The sequence below is a fragment of the Fukomys damarensis genome, unplaced genomic scaffold (genome assembly GCF_012274545.1).
Source record: "Fukomys damarensis isolate Sample0158 unplaced genomic scaffold, DMR_v1.0_HiC HiC_scaffold_20, whole genome shotgun sequence".
Classification (NCBI taxonomy): Eukaryota; Metazoa; Chordata; class Mammalia; order Rodentia; family Bathyergidae; genus Fukomys; species Fukomys damarensis.
This window is the reverse complement of record NW_022900932.1, coordinates 40,787,870-40,811,937: the sequence shown is the minus strand read 5'-3', so window position 1 is coordinate 40,811,937 and position 24,068 is coordinate 40,787,870. Positions and strand designations below refer to the sequence as shown.

The 24,068-nt window shown below is 32.6% G+C and overlaps 1 protein-coding gene across 1 annotated transcript in view; it reads right to left on the bottom strand.

Annotated features, from left to right (window-relative positions):
- The window catches only part of Hectd2 (HECT domain E3 ubiquitin protein ligase 2), a 94,225-nt gene that overhangs the window by 8,063 nt on the left and 62,094 nt on the right, over positions 1-24,068 (bottom strand). The window contains exons 9-21 of the mRNA XM_010632138.3: positions 21,787-21,851; positions 20,065-20,110; positions 18,045-18,154; positions 16,401-16,549; positions 15,752-15,875; positions 13,258-13,354; positions 10,045-10,152; positions 7,981-8,113; positions 6,833-6,921; positions 2,363-2,521; positions 1,242-1,316; positions 400-487; positions 206-312 (exon numbers count right to left, since the gene is read on the bottom strand). Of these exons, the coding sequence (XP_010630440.1) occupies positions 206-312; positions 400-487; positions 1,242-1,316; positions 2,363-2,521; positions 6,833-6,921; positions 7,981-8,113; positions 10,045-10,152; positions 13,258-13,354; positions 15,752-15,875; positions 16,401-16,549; positions 18,045-18,154; positions 20,065-20,110; positions 21,787-21,851 (1,350 nt within the window). The remainder of the gene's footprint in view (positions 1-205; positions 313-399; positions 488-1,241; positions 1,317-2,362; positions 2,522-6,832; positions 6,922-7,980; positions 8,114-10,044; positions 10,153-13,257; positions 13,355-15,751; positions 15,876-16,400; positions 16,550-18,044; positions 18,155-20,064; positions 20,111-21,786; positions 21,852-24,068) is intronic.

The following is a 24,068-nucleotide window of genomic DNA, read 5'->3' as shown; positions in this document are numbered from 1 at the left end:
AAAAAAAAAAAAAAAAAAAAAAAAAAAGATTTTTTTAAACCTCCAAAGAATTAAATCTGGAGTGGGAGAATATTTTCACTTTTAGCTCTATTTTTAAAAACCAGAAAACATTTTCTAATTTTAAAAGCTTATGTACTAAAATACTTATGGAAGTATTTGTCAGTGAATAGTATTATAAAATTTTTATTGAATACTTAAAACTCACCATTAGGGCATTTGAAGCACACACACTATGAAATCCATAATAAAAAGCAGAAAACTGCTTATAGATGGATTTGTTGAGAAGGAAGTCAATGTAAAGTTGTACATATTCTGGAAAGCAATTTTATATATGTCATATACCAAAAGTAAATGGTAAATACTAATACTATTTTAACTGAAAAATGGTGTCTCACTTACCTTTTCTATTTTGATTGGTAACTGGAATTTTATCACCTCCTGGTTTTAAATTATAAGACTTAATTATTCCAAATTCTTCTTGAAAAACCTAATAGAAGATACCATAACAACATACCATAATTCACTTGTATTATTGGTATAATAATAGGCTTCAATGAACAGGTTTGTAAAACTTTAAAAGAACAGAGTTTTTTTACCCCTTCCTTTTAAAGCATACAACTACATAAAGGCTAAGTTTTATAGCATTTGTATTAAGAATGTAGTGTCAGGATGGAGCAAAAATATAGAGCCTTACATCTGTTTTAAATAAAGCTAAATACTTTAGTGATGTCCACAACATGTGACCATATAGTTGGCATTCAGGTCTTTGGAGCTTTGTGGATCACTATAATTGCCATCTGCCAACTATTCCAACATTGGAAATAAATGTTTTGGTTTGGTCTGTTAGCTTCTACCTTAACTTCTTGTGTTTGAAACTCCAGGAGAGGCTTATTTTTGGAAGATGAAATGGTCAGAGAAAGTAAGGAATATGCAACTACCTAGCACCTAACACTTTGATGCTCTTTCACTGACTGTTCATGTACATGTGTCTGCTTTCCAGTTTCTACATTATCAAGTTGAAAGATCCTTTAAGAAGGTGATTGTAAGTGTTGACTGATGCTTGTTAATATTTCTTAACAGTGTTTATTAACAAATGTTTTTTTTTTTGTCCTGGGGATCAAACTCTGGTCCTTGCACTTGTGAGGCAGGAGGCAGAACCACTGAGCTAAATCCCCGGCCCACAACAGCATTTTTAATATATAAGATAATATGGCTAAAGAACAGGTATATGATCTTAGTACCTGGAATGTTGAATAGAAATCTTCTTCAACATTGCCTTCATATGATAAGAGCTCACTTAATCCATGGGCCAATTCCTATAAAAAGAAATCTGTTATTTGTATTTTAAATCAACTAGTATTGCCTTAAATAGTTAAGCAACCTATTAGAGTTCACTTAGATGTGAGATAATGCATAAACTTTCAGATTTCATAATAAATACTTGAGATGTATTTTCTAAGACACAATTCTACCATCCAAAGGCTTGCAAAAGTAAATTCTAGATTATATAAGAGGAAGTTAGTTCAAACTGAGAGGTATAACTCCAGGCTTATTCTTAACAAGTAAACTAAGTACCCATCTAACAAGGTTTCCAGTATAGTTCATTGCTATCTGTTGCATTGCTTTTTAAGAATTTGTAGTGTCCCTTTCAACTTACTTACCTACAAAATTTTCTATGATTCATCTTTTAAGCATAAAAGATATAGTTCACACATTAAGTAGCTTGTACATTTTGGTTACTGTGACTTTCTCTCCCAAGACAAAGTTGAGAAAACTAGAGGAAATATTTTCTTACATTTTGTTATAATTCAAATTATCTATGAGTAAAGACTTAAAAACAGGACTCAATATTTTTAAAACTTTTTAAAAATTTATGAAAAAAATTATTTTAAATTATTAAAAAAGATAAATAATAGCATGGATAGAATTTTTTGTACTTTACATAATAAATTGTCCATTTCACTTAAACTATAAATTTTCATACAAATCTAGGTTGAAATGAATCTAATGATAGTCATCATTTAAATAAATCATTAATAAAAAGTAACCCATTGTTCATAAGCAAAGTAGAGCTTAAAAAGGTTAAATAACTAATCAATGTCCACAAAGTTAGTAAATGGCAGAGCCTGGATTCAAATTTCTGCCTTTCTGACTTCAAGATGTGTTCTACTATTCTCTAAGAGATTAGGTGCACTGTAAAGTGTGTGATATGGGATAAAGGGAAAGCTATATGAAAAAGGAGATGAGTTCCAAAAGCAAAGGGAAACATTTTAAAATAAGAATACTATTAGGAAGAGAAAGAGTTTGCAGGTAGAAAAAATGATTTAGCATTCAGGGACAAAAATGTTAATAATGTACTTACAGGCATAATTTGACATAAGTCATCAATGGTAACACTGCAGATGCCTACTGGTGTATTTTGATCACTGGGAACGATGGGAGGGCTCAACAATTTCTTGTAACAGCAGGGAGGAAAACGAATATCCAAGGTGATGCTGTTATAAACAGCTAGTCCCATAAGCTATGCATACTAAATGTTAAGCATTAACATAAAATCCATGACAACAAACGGGTTTTGAATTATGCATCAGTCTACTTCTTGCATATTTTTCAGATTTAACGTCTACTTTTTCACTAGTTCCACAAATTTCCTTTTCTGTCTTTCATTTGTTTTTCCTTTATGTAATATAATTCCTTGATTACCAAAAGTCATATAAAGTAGAGGTGTCCAGTTGACAGAATTTAATAATTTTCCTAGAAAAACTTAACTCAGATTGCAACAGGTAATTCACACATTTCCATGACTTACTTTAATATATGATTTGTTTCTAAATTTAAACAAAGATGTTGGCAGTTTTATAAGCAGCAGCAATAATTTATTTAGGATTCACTGCAGAATGCACTACTTATTTTAGAAATAGCCATTTTAGCTATTTTAAAGTTAAATAAAATTAAACATGTTGTGTGAAGAAAAGAGCTGTAAAGGATAAGCATATAGTTGGTCATGCATTCTTGATAAATTAATGGGGGAAGTGGTCTACAGTGAAACTTTAAAGGCTTTTGTTATTTGGGACTTATTAAGTGTCAAAGTTAAAAAAGCTATTGAGGGCGAGGGATTTAGCTCAGTGGCACCATATCTGTCTCACAAGCGCAAGGTTCTAAGTTCAATTCCCAGTATCAAAAAAAGTAAGCTATTGATGCTATATTTATAAAGTTTGTCTATTTGTATTTTACTTACTAATTATATGGAAGAATATAACACCCATTTGCTGAAAGGTTTAAGATTAACTTTCATAGTATTTAACTATTATATAGTTATCTGAAGAGTAATTTGTTTTATAGACTCAAAAACCTAAGCATATGGGCTAATTATAAAAAATAATTTAAAAACATTGGAGGACTGACAATATTTCAATTTCTAAGGTAGAATGAAGGCTAATAATAACATAAGGAATAGCTATACTATTTTATAAGCATTGTATAGACAGAGATTGGACAGCAAATTCAACAGGATAGATATTGATAATCAAATACTACCAATGGTAATCAACAGTTACCACTTAGTATGGTGATGAGTTTTAAGTACTTTTCATTTAAAAATTTTAAAATATAATAATCCTGAAGGCAAGATTTTCACAGTGAGTAAGTAGGATGACAGACTTTGCTTCAGGCAATCAAAGGCAGACGCATAATCCTATTTCTCACTATATCAACCTTCTCAGGTTGAAGCAGAGATGGAAAAGGGCAATTATTCTATTGGAGCCCTGAATGTGTGATGCAATGAAAATAGTGGAGTTTGAAAATCCTGAACTAGACTACATGTATTGCCCTCACTCCTAGTTTCAGTGTGCTTTTGGATACAGGCAATTCTACTTTTGAAAACTATTATATTATTGCTCTTCATTAACCTTCAAAATATTTTACAATTATTATTGTAGGTTTTACTGCAGTATTTCTTGTAAATTCCAAGGTCCTACTATATTAAAAAATAATTGAGAAAAAGAAAAAATGGAAACAAAATCTCTGTAGATAGGGAGGGATAGAGGGGTTGAAGGGAGGGCAGGGGAATGGGGAAAAAATAAGAACCAAGATGAATTATGTAAAGGTGCAAATTTCCAATGATGAATGTCATCACATTGTATACCTTAAACTACCAATAAAATTAAAAAAAATTGTAACAGAAAAACAATAGTGTCAGAACTACTAGAATAACAATTCTTTGATCCTGAAATTTAAAAACTGGAGATATGTATAAACCAACTATACTTTTTTCAATAGTCATGCCTATTCCTTCTGAATCTTCAGTTCTCACTTTGACAGATCTCCTCACCAATGACACGACCAAGATTTACTATCATTTCATACTTTTCCTACATAAGAATATGTTTTTTGTGGGCATCAATCTTTCTATAGGTGTGCATGTCACACCCATAATAAGAAAGTAAAATTTAAGTTAACTTGAAATATACAATTTGTAGGGGGCTGGAGGGATTGAAGGGAGGGCAGGAGAATGGGGAAAAAATAAGAAGATACATCATGTAAAGGTTCAAGTTCCCAATGATGAATGTAATTGTATTGTACACCTAAAATGTACCAATAAACTTAATGGAGAGAAAAGGAAAATACAATTTGTAAATGTGCTTAATGTGCTCTTGGTTAACGAATGAATAAAAACTAGAATCTACTGCAGGGCCGGGGATTTAGTTCAGAGGTTTGCCTCGCAAGCGCAAGGACCTGAGTTCGATCCCCAGTACCAAAAAACAAAACAAAAAAAAAAACCAAAAAAAAAACCCTAAAATCTATTGCAAAAGAAAATGATTAGCAAGTTCATTTTATATATAGCACCACTTTAAAAGTGTAATAGCTAGGTAAGTTATATGATAATGTGCAGGAGACTGCAATATTAATTATGCCCCAAAGCAGGCTGTAAGCAGTGTAGGCTATAAAAACTTAACCCCACAATTGGCTTGTTTATAGAAGTGAGTCACACCAAAGCCTACGTGCTGAGGTCAGAGTAACTCACACCCAAATTGTTCTCACAACTAAAACCTTAACTAGGACAACGTTCTAATTATAACCATATATTCTGTCTATTTTGTTCCTAATTCAAAAGTGCTTTGTTTTGTCCTTTACAAGGCTTGCTTATATTAATTTCCATAGAAACCGCAAGACTGCACAGCCTCTCACAGCTTGCCTTTACTTTAACTGATTACTAATAAAAATCAGTGGCGTGGACTGGCCAATGCCTTTGTCAGTTGCACTGGCATTGGTCATCCTGGCACCCCACTTTCTGTCTCTCTTAGTTCTGAGTTGTCTTTTAGTTTTTTTTCTAAGGCCTGTGTTTTGCAGGAGACTAGAGCTTACTGAAGAGGTTTCCAGTAACATTTCAGGGGTCCCCAGTAATAATATTATTGCAAGTATTAGAGAACAAAATATCACCCAAATCTAGCTGTGATAAAATAATGTAAAAATATGACAATCATATGTATCAGAAATTTTAAATAGGTCATGGTATAGTGAGAAGTATCAGTAACTGGAAGTTTCAGAAGGTGAAACTTATTCATCAAATGAGTACTGAAGTAATAGAATAAAAGGAGTCTAAGAAGTGTTAAGCACTCCTCTATGTTGTGGTATTTCAGCACTTTGGACTTTTAACATGATAATATATACAATTTTAAATTAGGTTTATCTTATTGTGCAGTTTCTTTTCTCCCTAATACCATTTCTTTTATTCAGTCTTTCAACTTCCATATACATTCCTTTGGACTTATCCCAACAAACGCAAAAGACATCTCTTAGTTATTTTCTTTTTCTGGTCGTACGTTCCAGATTTTTACTCCCAATGTGCTCAATGCTTTCTCTGTAAGAAGTCTATCACAATTCAGCCCTTCTTTCTCACCATTCTCTCAGCTTATAACATCTTCCTCTTTCTAGTCCTATGCTAACAAAGTGTAACTATTCCATTTAAAAATCTCTATCTTCTCCGAGAGGATTATACTGCACTTAATGCCATATGGTCACCTGACTGTAAGAACAGACTTCCTTGCCCTGGAAGTCATCTGTTCATTTAGATGGTAAAACTTAATGGTGAAATTTGCCTCCTTCTTTTAGTCTATAAGTCTCCAGTGCTTGTTCATTTATTTATTCTTCCCTCCTTTCTTCCAGACAATTATATTTCTAAGAATTGTAAGAGTGAAGGAGATGACCTTGTCTATAATCTCCCACTCATTGCAGGAATGTCCTCTACCACACACCTGGATAGGGTTCAGAGGATGGCATATTGACTTAAAAATTGTTTTAAACACTAAAAAAATAATGCTATATGATTTAAATTCTGTTCGCTTGTTTGTTTGTTTGTTACCAGGGATTGAACTCAGGACCTTGTGCTTGCGAGGCAGACAGCAGTGCCACTGAGCTAAATACCAGGCTCTCCATTCACTTTTTAAAGGATATTTTCTTATGTCTTAGGATTTAGGAGTATATTACATTTAACTTTCAAAATTTTAATTTAATAAACTAGATGAAAGAAGCACAAAATGAAATATAATAGTACTTTATTTTAAATGAAAAATAATTTGTTTTTTGAGTGTTTTAAATTTCAAATTTTAAAAATTTACCTTATAGAAGATAATAACTTCAGAGAAAATTAGAACTAAGCCATTCCTTTCAATTAAATTTGTTGATGCTATGTAGCTGTGATATTAGAAAAAAATTACAGAAAATTTATCAATGACAAGAATGTTTAATTTTTAAAAACAACATGTTTCTAAAATACAATCTTTTAAAAATCTCTAGTCTATTAGCACCTCCTAGTGGAAAGTTTAAAGGATACAATTCCAACCAATCGGAATTCAGAATAGTTGTCACACTTAAAGCTGCTAAACCAATGGCAGTGTGAATCCTTATGATATGTAAACATGCCTGAAAAAAGAAAACACAATTTTGTTCACATGACATATTAAAAAACTCAATGTGGTAAAAAATACACATTTTTCTATTAGAAACAAACTAACTTAGCATTAGTTTTGTTATAAATCACTTTTCATGTTAAAAATTTCAGATTCTTTTTTTTAACCCCCCCACACCCCTCTCAGATTTTTAGTGGACTGTATATTTGCAAGTTTCAGTAAATATAAATATGTATCAAATATTTGAATAGTTTATTGAATAATGAATAATTCATTGGTATCCTGAAGAAATATAGAAAGGGAGCAAAATGACAGGCAGCAAATTAATCAGATAACTTCACAGAAGTTATAGTTTTATAGTTTATAAATTATGATCACAAGTAATTTTAAGGATTTTAATTCATCCATGTCAGCCCTATTTCCCATTATCAGAAAAAAATTTTATTTGTATATAACTACATGTATTATAGATACATGTAGAAAATATAGAAAACTAGATATACAATAAAATATGGAAATAAAAAATAAGGAAAAAGCTAAACACTCTCATTATAGGTGTTTCTCTAAGTTTAAATTTCAAAGGCATTTTTTTCTTAAAAAATTCATGATTTGCTATTTCTTAAAGGTAACTCATTATTTAATGAAATACATTTCACATATTAGTGCAGAGCAAATTAGTTTTGTTTTTAATTTCCAATGTTCTTGATTTCAATGACAAATAAATTTTTGTGCATTTGGCTTATTTAGGAAAAACACTGATGTTTCCTCACAAATGTACATTCTCAGTTGATTTAGTTTCTGCACGATTCTTAGTAATATTTTAATCATCAATCTAGTCCATTTAAAAAATGTAAATAATAGTCCCAGGGCCAGAGATTTAGCTCAGTGGCACCGCACCTGACTCGCAAGTGCAAGGTCCTGAGTTTGATCCCTGGTACCAAACAAAGGGGGAAATAATAGTCCTTAATTATTTAACATTTATGTCTGAAAGTCTATAAAAACATAAAATAGGTTAAAAATAAGTAGGCTAACTTTTAGTAAGAAAAAATGCTCATAAAAATAAAATTCTCACCATAATCTGGATGAAAAATTTGGCGAATTAGAAGAAGGAACCATTCTTTAGTCAAGCCACCCATATCCAAACCAGCTTCCCCAACAAATGTAACTTTCAACTTCTTTTTCAAATCTCCTCTTTTCCGGGTTAACTATATGAAAAAAGTTATACAATAAAGAACAAAGGACAGTAACAGGGGGATTGATTTTTGTTTTTTAATTCTGGAAACTGTGTCAAATAGTCTTTATCTTATTTACAATGTCACAAAATGCCATCTATCATCCATCCATCCTACAAACTTGCTAGATTCTGTGGGAGGTAAGTGTTATTACGAGATGTGATCAAAACACATGATGAATGCTGGTACTGTCATCCAACAGAAAGGCAGGGATCTTCAATACTAGAAGCAGCAAACTGAACCTTAGCAACAACAGTGTGTGACAAGTTTCAACTTATCTGGTGGAGTTAGTTATGAGATACAGATGACAGAAGGTATGTTTTAAAGTGTGTCATAAATCATGGATCAGGAACAGCATACTAATATTAAGTTTTATCAATTTTATTAGAGTTGGTCATGCACTTCAGATTCCAGCTGAGAAATGTCATCATGGGAGATGAAAACATGGTTATGATTCTGAGATTAAAGTTCAGAGTTCTCAATGCAAATCATACAATTTCCCTTATGGCAAAAAAACAGGTCAATCAACAGCCAATATTAAAAGTTGCTGTTTTTTGACTGTGGTGGATTGTGCCAGCTGAATTTGTACTTAGGGTTACTACAGTGAACTCCAAATACTGTAAGGGATTATTAGAGCAGTTAACAAATACTGTATGTAGAAAATGGATTGAGAAATGGGCAGTTTTAGCCTCAATCATGACAACACTTCATGTCACATACTACTATGGTAAAACATTTTCTGTCAAATAAAAAATTAGTGTCCCCTCATCCACCTTATTCACCAGATCTGGAACTGTGAGACTTCTGCCTCTTCCCCAAAGTGGACCCACCTATCTTTGTTATTCCCCAAAGTGAAAATGACCATGAAAGGTAAAATGTTTTGGGTCATTTCAGGACACTGAGGTCCTGAAAGAGGATAGAACAACTAAAGACACTCATGAAAAAGAATTTCCTGCTCTGCTGCAGAAAGTGGCAAAAACAATGAGATAAGTGTATTTGAGATTTTGAAGAGTATTTTGAGGGGGACTGATGACAATGTGTATTTTACTATAATTTAAAAAATTTTAAACATTCACCATATTTCTTGATCACACTGTATACATTTGTTTTATAGGTCAGGTACCTTGTTCAAGGTTAGTGTACCCAAATATAATTTGCCTCTAAAGTTTTAGTTTAGTAGACAACAATATAAAATAACTCATTTCTTTTTAACACTTCTTTAACACCAAACTTCTCAAAGTCACACAGCTCAATTAGCCATTTTCTCCCAATAGCTAAATGAAGATCTAGCTAAAGCACTTGTACACACAGTACATTACATATACATGTATATGCAATCAGTGATTGTGTGAACCTGAATACCAACATATCCTGTAGGCCACACCTATACTTACACAGATAAGTAATCTGAGGCCTGAAGAATTTAGAAAGACTTGTTGTATACCTAGCCAATAACAAAGATAGGTGGGTCCAGAATCCAAATTATAAGGGGCTGGGGAAATAGCTTGGTAGCAGAGGGCTTGCCTAGCATGTATGAGGCCCTAGGTTCAACCCCCCAGTAACATAAAAAAGAAAAGGTAGAATCTAGGTAACATACTAAGAGGCAGGTGCAGTGCCACTGAGCTAAATCCTCAGCCCAGAAATAAAATTCTTTAGGTAACGTACTAAGAAACATGAATCACTCATATAACTTATATAAGTATTCTACATCCAATCGTTTTCCAGGGAACTAACAAATCACAAAAGCGAATCTAAGACTTAATTATAATATGATATCAAAATTTAAATAAGCACATTTATTGGCATACAGAAAGAAAAAACAGCTAAGATTTTAGTAATAAATCATATTGCACAATTTATTTGAAAGCTTTAGTCAATTAATACCATTTTGGAATAAATTATACCTCATCAAGGGAATCGCTAACCAGATGTGTCCGCCTTACTTTCATATTTAGAAATAACATATTCATATCAGGTCTCTGTCTTCGAGATACTTTATCCACCAGACTTTGCTAATTAAATAAGAAAGCAAACATTTTTCACTTTTACTTATACTATAATTTCATTTAAAACATTGAAATACTTTAGTCAAAATCACTTCATTCCTGTATAATTTATAATACCCATATAATTTTGTCTTTAAAAACCTCATGAAATCAACCATATACATTTTAATTGTGAAAATACCTTTTTATTACTTTCTTTTGGAATAGTGATAACCAAATGAGGCAAAAGAAGAACTCACTTTTTAAGTAAAGAAGATGCATTACAGTTTCCAAATGTCTCATTTCTTAAATAGGATAGTTTTTTGCTTAATAAATACAAACATATAATGAGAACATTTAAAACAAGGTATGTATTTGTGATAAGCTTGGGCTTATGCTTTTTCAGACACTGAATTTACTCTAAAAGCCCAAAAGATCTACTTTTAGAGAGTCATATGCCAATATTTATCAAGGCATTAACATGCACATACCCTTTGTCCTAATGATTCCACTTCTGGAAATTCTAAAGACAGAAATTCTTTATAGCATTGGATAGTCAGCACAGTGGTGGCAAACATATGGCACGCACACCACAAAGGGCTGTTTGTATCACTGGAAGCTCCAAAGGTTTGCCATCACTGACACAGTGTTATCCATAAAAGCAAAACTTCAGAAATATCATATATACATATCTAGTTAATGGAATACAGCATGGCTATTAATAAATGATGATACAAAAACTGTAAGTAGTACAACAAAGGTCTACCTGAAGTATGTAGGGAACAAAATTGTGTGTACACTACTGTTGCAACTCTGCTGACTTTTAAAGATGATATAGGAAAGAATATAAAAAGGATTTATTAAAGTGTTAACAGTTATGTTTGAGTGATGGAGACATGGTAGGTTTTAAAAATCTACTTTTCATGCTTTTTCAAAATATAAGCACTTTGTATATAAAAAGCCTGACATATTAAAATGATAAAGAATATATAAATGTCATTTTTCATATAAAATCTAGATGGTTATTTACTTATCTAAACAATCTTTATCAGACCACCTCATCTTCTCTGATAATAGTGGAAAATTTTTGTGCAGGTTAAAGTTGAACATTTCAGACATTTTAAATATATACAGCTATTTGCATATTTAAATAGATAAAATTTTAATACCCCAAATCTACATGATTTAAAGTAACTTAGATTTTGTAGATTACTGGAATAAAACAATATCATTTAGACCCTTCTCCATAGCTCCAATATCCATTGCTAAGGCTTTTAACAGTTTTTTATTTATCTGGTATCAAAGAGACCTATATTCCTAAGACAACAACCTGTGTCACGAACATTTTTCCTATCTTCTCTCTTCTATTCCTAGTCTAGCTCCTAGGGAGCCAGCATAATAGAAACAGCCAATAAATAGATTTGTATGAGGATATTAATAGTAGACAAGCTTAAAGGCTACTCCTCCCAACGAGAATTCATTATTCACTAGAAAATGTTCCACATAAAAGAAACAACCCAATGACAGAGTTCAAGATAGACTGACAGAGGATGTTCTTTTAGAGGAACCTCTTTTGCAGTTTTAGATGTACTATAAGCTCTTGCTTATCCTAACTACCTGCAAGTTTGTCTTTATGTCAAAATAGCCACTGGTCATTAATTCCAAGTGTTATGGTAGTTTATTAGTTAAAATGTTGGGAAATCTCTGCCAGGACTGATTATAATGTCACTTGACTTTTCAGTCTCTACTCATTTACTTCTATGCTCTGTGAAAGACAGCCTATGACAGTGAGTATCCAACACTCTCCTTTTAAGTAGAAGAAAAATTACACAGAAAAGATATTTAATATCTTAAGTATGAGTGACAAAAAACTGCCAGAGAAATTCAGATAAACTTCTAGCTCTTTAGATTTTTCTTACAAATATAAAAATATCATAGCCCAAAGTGAAAAAGTACTAAACAAAAACATGACATTATTCATCTACAGAGAATGTCAAAATGAGTAGCTGTACAGATTGAGTCAATATCTACCTCCGGTCAACTAACAATTCTGTTGCTAAATATACCAGTTTAAACTCATTTTTAGGGAGGTAGTGTGGCTTTAGAATTCCTCTGGGAAGCACAGACAATAAAATTTCTTCACAGTCGGTCTCAGCTGACTTTGGGATGTCACCAATTACTGAAATTTTTTGTTCTTCTCTGTGACAGAAAGAAACACCTTACAGGAAGTTACTTCCTGAAGAATGCACAATTCTTACTTTTAAAAAATATTAGAATTTATGCTTTAGAATTTTTATGTTCTTAGATACGACATGGAAATAATTTCTTTTTACTCTATTTCTGTCTCTATTTTAACAAGGATAGAGCCAAGCTTCCTTTTAATTTTTCAAGTTGTGAGCAATCATGTTACACAAGGAAAACCTTGAAATATATGGGCATTTACATAAAGAGTCTAGAGGTCTAATAAATAAAAAGCTAAACCTAGTATCTATTAAAGCTCATAACTTCATTGTGCTGTGATGACAACTGTCATAAGGCATAGTAAGAAGAGGCCCCGAAATAAACTTCATCCTGCTCTAAAATATGCTTAAAGTCAGCCTGACTGCTATTCTAGTATCTAAGCATCTCTACACATTTTGATTTCCTTTCCTAAGAACCAATAAAACATCTTTCACCTTCTTCAGACATTTTCTCAGTTTTCCGGGATATACACTTTTGATATATTTCTGTAATTTTCTAGTTGTTTCTGTTTCTCATAAAAGTTACAAAATGTTGTAGTGGTTTGAGTAATTTGCTTTAAGGACCCCTCCTTGCCTCAATGAAGTTTTCATCAATGCTTTATTGGTTATCTGGAGCAGGAACAGTACAAACTGAGGTTCAACAAACTCCTAGTAATTTGAGCTGTGAGAAACATTAAGTCGTCTGCTATATTTATAGCATAATAAGAAGTTGATTAGATTAGGGATGTTTTGTCTCCCATACTGTCAATGGGTTTAATCACTTATGGGGAACCAGAATATGAATTTTACTTATAACATTTACTGATTGCTAGAACAATTCACAAGGCATTTTATTAAATTATTTACTATATTGATTAAAGTCAGCATAAATATATTTTTATAGCTGGCTTACCCTTGCGATGCTTATCATCTGTTGTTCTGAGTCTCTCTGAATAATGATTTTTTTTGCAGCTATAGAAATAACGAATGGATACTGACAGAAGGAAAACCTGCTCAACAAGTGAAAACAGAAAAAGCAAATGGTGTATTTTAGCAAAATTATCCTAAGGGAATTTACGGTACCTTTTCTAGCAACATAAAACAATTACTTTTGTACTGTGTTTTACCATTTACAAAATGATTTTATGTTTATCACTTAACTCCTACAACTCTGTGAAGAATGTGTCATTACTACATATACAGTGCTTTTTAAATACATATTCATAGACAGTGCTTTTTTTCTCCAGAGAGCTACCTGTAATTTTCTGAAATGTGTGCTAATCATTTACATTGCTTATACAATTTTAGTTTATATAGTAACCTATATATCATCACCTATGAAAAACATGGACACCAGAATCAGAAGGCAGAAGCATTAGAACTGAAAATTCATATGCTCAAATCAATAGAAGAATCATATGGCTTTTTCTGATGTAGGAGTATCACAAATGAAAAAATCTAGCAATAACTACAATATGCAAAAAGCATGGTAATAAATTTAAGACCATTAAAAAGAGAAAGATGTTACTATAGTAATATATTTAATACTATAATGTAAAATGATATATAATTTTAAAGATATATTATGATCAAAGCTTATGAAAAACCACTTCTCTCCTCAGAGTCCATCTTGCGCTATATACTAAGCCACACACTGCACAGACAAAGAATGAGTGTGGCACTAATGACAGCTTAGGAGTTAAACTCCCATCAGAAGTGACGGCAGTGAACCCAACAGTGACAGCTGGAGTCCACCTCAGTACCGTCAGGCTGGCCACCCGTAACCGCTGGGTACAATGAAAACATTATGAGAAAGAAAGGGACAACCTTAATACGAACTGGAAATGAGACAGCATTCACTTTGGGATAAAATAAGCAGCCAAAGATATGTTATACTCCTGCTATAATAATTTTGCTAAATGCTAAAAGTTAGGAAATAGAAAATACAATGTACTTAGTGGGATATACATTGGTTTTAGTACGTACTTTAAAACCATGCTTGACCATTTTTTCCCTGTTGTAGGGAAAATACTACGTGTGTGAAATACCCAGATAAACAGCTTAGGCTGCTCATAGTCCAGGATGACATACCCAAAGACTCCAGATCCTCCTCTATGTTCAGGCTGCCTGCTAAAGGCCAATGGGATTATATTGTCAAAACTCCTACGTAACTCAATTTTGGGATACTGTGCTATGATTCCACATTAAAAGATGATGTAACTGAAATAGGCACAACTCTTGGAGTTATTTTGTGGTTAAAGCCACACTAAAATGGGAGGAAAAGTAGCTCTTCATGAAACTGACCAAGAGTCCACAAGTTTTGTTCAGTTAGAAGTGTCCAGAGTACACTGAGATATATCTAGAGGGCTAGTCTATATATTTAGCCAATTCTGACAGAGACACTCCTTGGAAAGTTTAACCAATTTATGAATTAAATGGGGGTTTCAAGGTTATTTATGTTATTTATTTCTATACCATATCTCTTACTCATTCTCCTTTGAAATAAAGGCAATCTTCTGGATTTCTCAGGATATGGGAATAAACTATGCTTGGGATAATCTTGCTGTTTAATCCATACCAGACGTGTGGATTTACAGTACAGAGTATACAGGAATTTTGTCAGGTACTTCAAAATCTATTACATTAAATAATCTGTGCTGAAACCCTTTCTCTGTAATATCTATTCGTTTTTTTGTTTTTTTTGTTTGTTTTTTTTGGTACCGGGGATCAAACTCACAACCTTGAGCTTGTGAGGCAGACACGCTGCCACTGAGCTAAATCCCTGGCAATTATCGATTCTTTTTGTACAATATGTCATAGAGAACTACTTTTTCTACAGAATAAAGGAATAAAAGCGAATGTGTATGTGTGCATGTGGACATGTGTGTGACCAATGAATTGGATTAGGCATGGGCAAACTATGGCCTCAGGACAAATACGGCCCAGCATCTGCTTTTGTAAATCAAGTTATACGGCACACTCATTCCTTTACAAATTGTCTAAGCTGTTTTTGGGGTAGAATAACAAAACAATCTGTATAACTCACAGAACTAAAAATATTTGGCATCTAGTTCTTTGCAGAAAAAAATTTGTTGATCTCTGTGCTAGATGAGAATACATAAAATAAAAGAAACTATCTACTATGACTGAACTTTCCCTTCTTGAAAAATGCATTAAGTACAACAAAGCCAAATTAACATGTACACAAATCCAAAATGTGGCAGCAAAAAAACAATGCTTAAACAAATACAATGATATTTCAAGGGTGGATATCTAAACTACATACAGTTATATAAAGGTATATATTTAAATGAACTTATAAATATTTTATATAAACTTAAAAATCTAGTCATTTCATTGAATAATATTTCATCCAGGTGAACAATCAAATGGGGTTTTGATCATACCTGTGGGAGTTTCCAAAGCTCTGCCATGTATGATATTCTTCCATAAGGTCAATGTGATCCAAAGTAGAATTATAGAGGTCAGTATAAGGAATAAGGGGAGGGTGAGCCAAATTGTTTGCAGTATCTGTAAAGACACAGTCTAACATAATGATCTTTTCCAATATGCTCTTGATCATTCTAATAATAAAGCCACCACCTTAACGTCCACTGGCTAGCCTTGACTTAAAAACTTGTTTTTCAACAACCGTAGTTCCCAAAGAAAAGAGTAATTTTAATATCGTCGTCAAAATTTCTCAAGCTTAAAAAAGTTTTAATGGTTATCATAAAAGTAATTAAAGGGAATATTTACATGGCCATCTACTCATGTATTTTCCCATCACTGTTCAGTATAATTAATGGAAGTTCCTATTTTGTCAGGAATCACTACTTAGCAGGTCATATGCAGTTAATAGCTATAATAAAGACTATTTCTCAGTAAAAGGCATAAAGGTTTTTTATGCTTATAAGTTGTGAAACCATTACCAAAACAAATCAGTTTTTTCTTTCACAAGAACGTTTTAAAATTTAAGAATACCTCTATAGTACTTTGACACCCATAAGAAATGTCCCTAAGAGTTAAAGAAAAGATGATAGAATATTGAAAACCTACTAAGTAAAGCCAACACTTTAGATGCTGACGGAATCCACCAGGAACATTTTGTTATAGGTGGAAATTCTTCAGGCTTTGCAGGAAACAGACGTAAAGAAATAAACTGTAGTAATCTCTCTACCAATTGCTTGAATCTCTTCTGGGATAATCTGGCAAAGATTTTGAAATAGTTCCAGTAAAAATTCACATTTTTAATTTCCATAATATATTAGCCATCAAACTACATCCTATACACACAAAATTTTAGACTATTCTCTCAAATTCTATTTCTTAAATTACCAAACATTTGAAAAGATACAAAAATCTTATGTTGAAAACTTGTTTCTGAATAAGAAATAAAATACCCAAACTGCCATAAGGTTAGTAATTTATTTTTTAGGCTTTCAATATTTAGTTAAACTTTATTTTTCACATATTCTATATTTGCAAAGTTGCCCACTAACTGTAATCAATATGTCTGCTTTTGTGGTCCTTTGTGGACATTCAAAAAATGGTGAAAATTTTGAGTCAGCTGACACGAACTTTTCCCAGCTGAGGTAGAACAAAGCACTGCTCTGCCTTCTTGTTTTAGCTCTCATACTTAAACAAATATTCTTTACATAGCCTCATGGCATGTTTTTCATATTTTTGTGTTTTTTATTGGCCATTTTATTATCTGAAACGGTCCTGAAGTGTAGTGATAATGTACTCATCCAGTGTTCTGATAAACAAGACAGCTGTGGGGCACTGTATGGAGAAAATATGTATGTTAGATAAGCTTCCTTCAGGCATGAGTTACAGTGCTACTAGTCATGAGTTCAATGTTAATGATAATTTACAGTAAATGTCTAAGTAAAAACACTCATAAAGTAAAGCTATGCACTAATTAGTTGACAAAAATGCAATCAGTCTCTCTCATGAATCTAAGCCTGCATACTGCCAAGAAGCAATGGCTCAGTCAAAATTCACTAATTCAGTGTTTATGGTGCTGTGCAGAACATAACTATTGTGAATAATGGTTGAATTTAAATTCATTTTGGAAGTATTCTGACAGTATAGTTTTTACCAATTCTGGAAAAAACTCTTTGTTAATGTGAATATAGTTCCATAAAAAAAGTACTATGTCTTTATTTCTTGGTATCAATGGCTAACCTATTATTTTAACAATGTTTTTAGGTGAAGTGAAAGAACCATGTAAATAATGGTGAAATTTTTTGGTATACAGACAGGAAATAAAAGACATGTATTAAAATATCAATGTCTGAGCAAATTCAGTTATCTTTGATATAATATATACAAAAAAAATGAATGCCCTGTATAAAAGTTGAAAGAGTAAACAGAAATTCTCAATGGCTTACACAAGCAAAATGGTCACTTACATTAAAAACACATTTTTAATATCCTTTACATTATACTAAAGTGTATTTTTTTTTTTTACCAGGGATTGAACTCTGGACCTTGAGCTTGCGAGGCAGGCAGCGGAACCACTTAGCTATATCCCCAGCCCTAAAGTGTATTTTTAATAATTGGCTTTTCAAGCACTGTGAATTATAAGCAGCATTTCTAAAAACCTAAAAATATTCAAATATATTTTATTGTAAAATTACTAATATTGAACTTAAACTATGAGGCTATAAAAGTTTTTCATATTACAGAATGATTTACTTTTTCAACCAGTGAACTAGGAAATGGTGGTCAGCTTCCACTAAGGTAGATATCTGTCGTAGCAAGTGAGCATAGATGACATATGTCGATGTGTTATTAAATTGAGGATTCTGAAAAAGAGTTTAAAGACAATTGTGTTAAAATTTTGTTAGCATGTAAAAGGAAAGACACTAAGTTTATGAATTAGTGATACATTTAGAAAATTAAATTTGAGATTACAAAACATTTTTAAAAAATTAATTTATTATTTACTTAGCAGAGCCTTTGATTGATGCTGCAATTCAATGGAAAGAGCATGGCTTTGGAGTAGACCGATCTGAGTCTGAAGGCTAATTCTACTCTTCATAGCTGTACACCTCTACGTATGTGCCTTAAACTTTGAATCTCAATTTCCTTAACTGTAAGATGGGTATAATAATATCTATTTTAAGAACTGTTTTGAGTATTAAAAAATGTATGTAAAGCACCTAGCTTGGTTATCTTCATAAATGCTAGCAATCATTGATATCCATTAAAGAAAAAAAAATCTGGGTTTTCCTTGACTAAAAGACAATGCTAGCAAAACTAAATAAACTGAAATAAAATCTGGTTGTGAAATTTGCCACTGTAAAATAAAATGGCTGCATATTTCACAAAGAAAGGAAGGGATCACATAATAGCTCTGACAAATTTTAAATATTAAAGGGACACAGAAGGAGTGGTTGTAAACTAAGCAAAACCTCTTGTTTCCAAAATCTAAAACTATACTGCAATACATATTTCAGCATTTCCTGGAACTGTAAAAAATAAGAGTACAATTGTGGTCTTAAAAACTGATTTATTGGGAAGACAATTCAAAATTAAAGTGACCTTCTCAGTTGATAACTTTATCTAGTGATACTTGTGAGGAAGAATAAAGATACCATGAGCAGAGTGTAATGCTTGTTTTTTTTTTTTTTTTTTTTTTTAAAAACAGAGGAAGGTTTATTTTTTTTTTTTTTTTTTTTTTTTTTTTTTTTTTTTGGTACTGGGGATCAAACTCTGGACCTTGTGCTTTTGAGGCAGGCAATGGAACCACTAAGCTAAATCCCCAGCCCAGGCTTCATGTTGTCATAATTCTAGCTTTTCTACTTGCTTTTTTTTTGGAGTTTTGCCTCTTTCTACTCTGACCTATTTTCCTTCTATCTTTAATTATTTCTTGCCACTTTTTCTCTCTTTCCCATCTTTCCTGTTTATTCTCTACCTTCCTTTCTCATATTTATTTTTGGGTATATTGTTGCTATTATAATATCATAATATAGAACTAAACATTATATTTTATTTAATAAAATATTTCTTACCTTTAACACGTTCAGACCAGAGCCGCTTGGCAGTGAAACATACGAATTATGGCCCCATTATGAATGTATAAAATGATTTAATATACCTGAACAATTTTTGTAAATTGGAAGAATGGTATAAATGTAGTATGTTAGCTAAGGTAATAACATTTTTTTCTCAAAAAACAATAACAATAACAATTAAATTTCATGTGTCTGGGATTTGCATTGTTTGAATCTATATTTGTTAAGATGAAAATGTTTATCATATGCAACAAGTAGAAATTCTATCTTTGCATTAGAATTCTAGTTTAAGCATTACTGCAAAATATGTAAAGAAGTTAGAAATCTAGTAGATGAGGAAATAAAAGAAAGTTTCAAAGCTCATTTAAACTAGTTACAGGAAAAGTTTTTTTTTTCTTTACTAATTTTTTAAAAAAATTTAATTTATTGGTACATTCAGGAAAAGAGTTTTGAATGGTGAAGGAAAAGTGCTTCCCATTTTGTTTGTTCCAGAATATCAGGGCAAGAACTAAATTAAAATTTTAATTGCTCTTATAATTTAGCTTCTGAAGGTTTATTTGTCCTTTGGTTACAAGTAACTAATTCTATAAAAGTATGAGTAACGCTGCCTACAATGATACTTAATATTTGATATTATTTCACACATGCACAAACTGAGATCTGATTAAACCACTTTCACTAAGTTTTTGTTTTCTTACCTGTAAAAGTATAAAGTATGCTCTAAGATCATCTTTTGTTCGTGGGCTAAAAAAGAAACATAACTGATTACAGATAGATGTTTAATTTCATAGTACCTACTAGAAATATCAATATTTTTTGTGAGTCGAGAAAAGCAAAAAAAAAAAAAAAAGAATTAACCAGTGTTAAGACAGTAACATGTCCTTAATATACTGGAAATACAGATTCTTCTGTGCCTATCCTATGATTGCTCTGACCATACCTAAGGACTGAGTTACTATGATAGCTATCACATTTCGTGAGGTAAATATCATGGCTAACTCTGGAAACAAATAACAGTCTAACGAATAATCAACAATTTCATAATACTTACATTTTTGTTTTAATAAGAGACAATCTTTATTATTTATGCATTAAAGAAAAAAAATGCTTGTGTTTGTAGGTCCACTCCTGAAGTGATATATGTAGAAATATCTGCAAATCAAATCATATTTTTAAATGCATCTAGCATGTTTTTAATTAATTGTGATGGTTCATATTGTCAACTTGACTGGCTTGAGAGAGGACTATGAGATTAGAAAAGCATACTTTACTGCATGTCTGGGTGGATTGTGGAGGTGTGACCTGGCCAATCAGTCAGGTCCCTGGCCCACTGTTTCCTGCCTGCCATGAGTTGACTAGCTTTCCTCCACCAAAACTTTCTACCATGGTGTTTGTGCCTTGGAAACAGTGGGCTATGCACTGAAACCTCTGCAACTGTGAACCAAAATAAATCTCTCCTCTAACTTGGAAGTGTCAGTTATTTTGTTCTAGAAGAGGAAGGCTGATCCATAAAAGAATCATTTTGGATATCTCTGAAAAGGTAAATTAAAATTTTCTTCATGTAAATCTAGATTTTCACATTATCAGATTTGACCTAGAACTTTATTATTCCCAAGGTTGATGAGTATTTTCTATCTACTCAGCATCTATTTGATATAACTTCATAGAGGCTCAGAAGTAACTTCTTGAATTAAAAATGAAATTTAAAAGCCTTGCCTAGATCCTGGATTAAAAAACAAAATTCAGATATTAAAGCTGTTTTTATTCCCATGGCTGATATCAAAAGTTTTTCTTTCTTACCTACTCAAAATCTATTTCTATTTAGCACCTTTGCCTCCTCTCAGTCGTTTCCCACTGCACCTAGCATTTCCTAAGAGGAGTAGTGTTACTTATACCCACATGAATTATCATACACAGGTAACAAATACTATGAATGGGTTTGATTTCTTGTAATATTTTTCTTACCACACTCAAGAAGTAGCTAACTCCCAGTTTGGCCTCAACTCTTCAGTCCTCAGGCACCTAACTGAGAAGTAATAGGAGCTTCTTTTCTCTGAAGCCAGTCACTCTTTTTCTCAAAAGTTTCTCTCTGGCTACTAGGAAGTTCAAGGATAAATTTAATGCTTACTTCACTTAGGTTACTGATTAGTACCATCCTGGATTTATAAAGCACATATATCTACAAACAAAATTTTACAGACAGTTTAAAAAGATTCACAAATCTTCTGATATATATGGATCTTCCTAAGAAGTCACAAATCTTAAAACAGCTTTGTTGTAAATTGTTTATAATACCTTTCTAGTCCATCTTGTTATTACAACTCAACCAAAATATTTCCTAAGAGTAAAATATGTACAGATATTAAAGACATGAGACATATGTTAATTATGTTCATTAGTTAATTATTAATGACAATTACCCTTTCCATTCTCGTAACAGGCTGTTAATGATTCCCTTTAATACTGTTTTTTGAATGTCTTGAGGCTGTAGGCAAAAGAAAATAACAAGATACAATAATTAAGGTTTGCTATTTAGGTGGCTTTGCTAAGTATGTGTACAGATTTATTTCAATAATTAAAATCAGATTTGATGACTGAGGATTGACACAGTAGTATGCATTTTATATCTGAAAATTCTAGGGAGCACCAAAGATAAAGGTTACAACAAGAATGTTCCCTGGAATCTGCAGTATGTACTCTCCACAAACATACATTGTGATCCTTTGATGACAAACAATAATTTTACAAAACTGAAAAACAGAGTAAAATCATAAACGCAAGTCCAACAGTAGGATGTTTAGCAATTTAAAATGGTTACAATTAGCAGTCAAATGCATACTTCACTAGGAACAACTATTAAATTTAAACATTAACTGATGTTTAATTAAAAATATGGTCAGATAAATATTTTTTCATTAAAGAATAATTTGGGAAAGGTATAAAATAATATTCTTTTATGGTTTAATAATTGAAGCACTAGAAAAATCTTATTTATTACCAAATATCTCAAATAAGAATGAATGAAAATGAAATACATCTAGATTGTACTTTGCATTATAACAGAAAAAGCTGCATTAACTAGAAGATTAAAAAAAATCACAAAAAAACTATCATGAAATAGGTAAATGTCAAGAAAGCAAACATATATTATAGATTAATTTAAAATTATCACTGACTTCTATTATATGGTTTAGATCTGAAATGTCCCCAAAAGGTCTCACGTGTTCAGAAGTGGGGCTTTGGAAAGGTGACTATGATATGGGGGGGATTAATCTATTGATAAGTTCATAATTAAATATGCTGCTAGAAGGAGGGGCATGGTCTAAGAGGACAGGTTAATGATGGAATAACTTGGAAGGGTATATTCTCCTTGCTTCTCCACTTCTGTTTCTGCTTCATGGCTGTCATGGCTGAGCTTTCCTCCATTATCCTCTCCTACCATGGTGTTGTACTGACCACGTGGTTCAGAAGCTTTTGGAAGTGGTTTGCAAGAGAAGTTTGCAAAAGTTTGGAGATATAAGCTAGAGAAATCTTAGAATGTTGTGAGCAAAACTAGGTGAGTAATTCTGATTGGAGCTCAGACCAGAATATTCATAGGAATTGGATAGTAAAGGTCACCCTCACAAGGTTTCAGTACACCCTTAAGAATCACAAATACCTCACCTTTTGCCCTTTGCTCTTTAAGAAACAAAAACAAGTCAAATATTCCACGTTGTGGTGGAATTTATATTAATAACTGAATTATAAATTAGCTCAGATTACTTCTCTGCCTCCATTCAAGTAGGAGAAGCTTTAGAGCTTGTGGGAGATGGAGCTCCACTTGGGTAGGTTGGCTGTGGGTAAATTAATTCCCAGCAATTGACTTAAACTCCTCTTCACCTGGGAATGACTGGTCTAAGGATCCAAACAGTCTGCTGAGTCTGCTTCTCCTGTACTCTGCAGGCAAGTCTGGAGGGTGGGCCAACACTCCTCAAAATTCCAGTCTACACTGGCCATAGCTGGCCAGTTATTATGCCAGTCTTTAGAGTAAAGATAACACTCCAATTTGCCCTTCTTCTGTCTCTGCAGTTAATGTAGGTTGCTTCTCACCACTCCCAGTGTCTGAAGGTCTTCACTGCCCCAAACCTCTGAGTTTTTCTTAGCATTTGTTTCCTTTTGTGTTCAGCACCAGGCAGGAAGATGCCTGAGCCAAAACTGTACAGTCTATCACCACTTCTCTATCTTCTGCTTAGTCTCTCAAGAAAGGCTCAGACTTTGGACTTGCTTTGGGAACAGAGCTAATGAACTGGTAGATTCTGGGCCATTTCCTGGTGGGTAAACTATGTGGTTGGAAGTGTGGACAATACTATCTAGGGTGAGCGCCCACCTGCAGCTGCCTCTCACCTTCCCGTTTTTATGTGATTCAGAATGGCCTGGTACTCACAGGGGAAGCTGCATGGTTCTGTCATACTGTGGACAAAAGCAGCTCTCTAGATCTATGATGAGAACAGCAGTTGGTTTCTGGAGTAGTTTGCTTCTTATTCTCCCTTTCCTTTTTTCTATATTGCAATTGTTTGCTATCCCATTTGGGTTGTGTTCCAGAGGTTGGTGTTTGTACCACCTGAGATAGCCACACTCCGGCCTTCATGCCTATTTTAGAGCCATCCATTTGAGCTGCTTCCTAGACTATGGCAAGGTCATTCTGTTTCTACACGATTTTGTT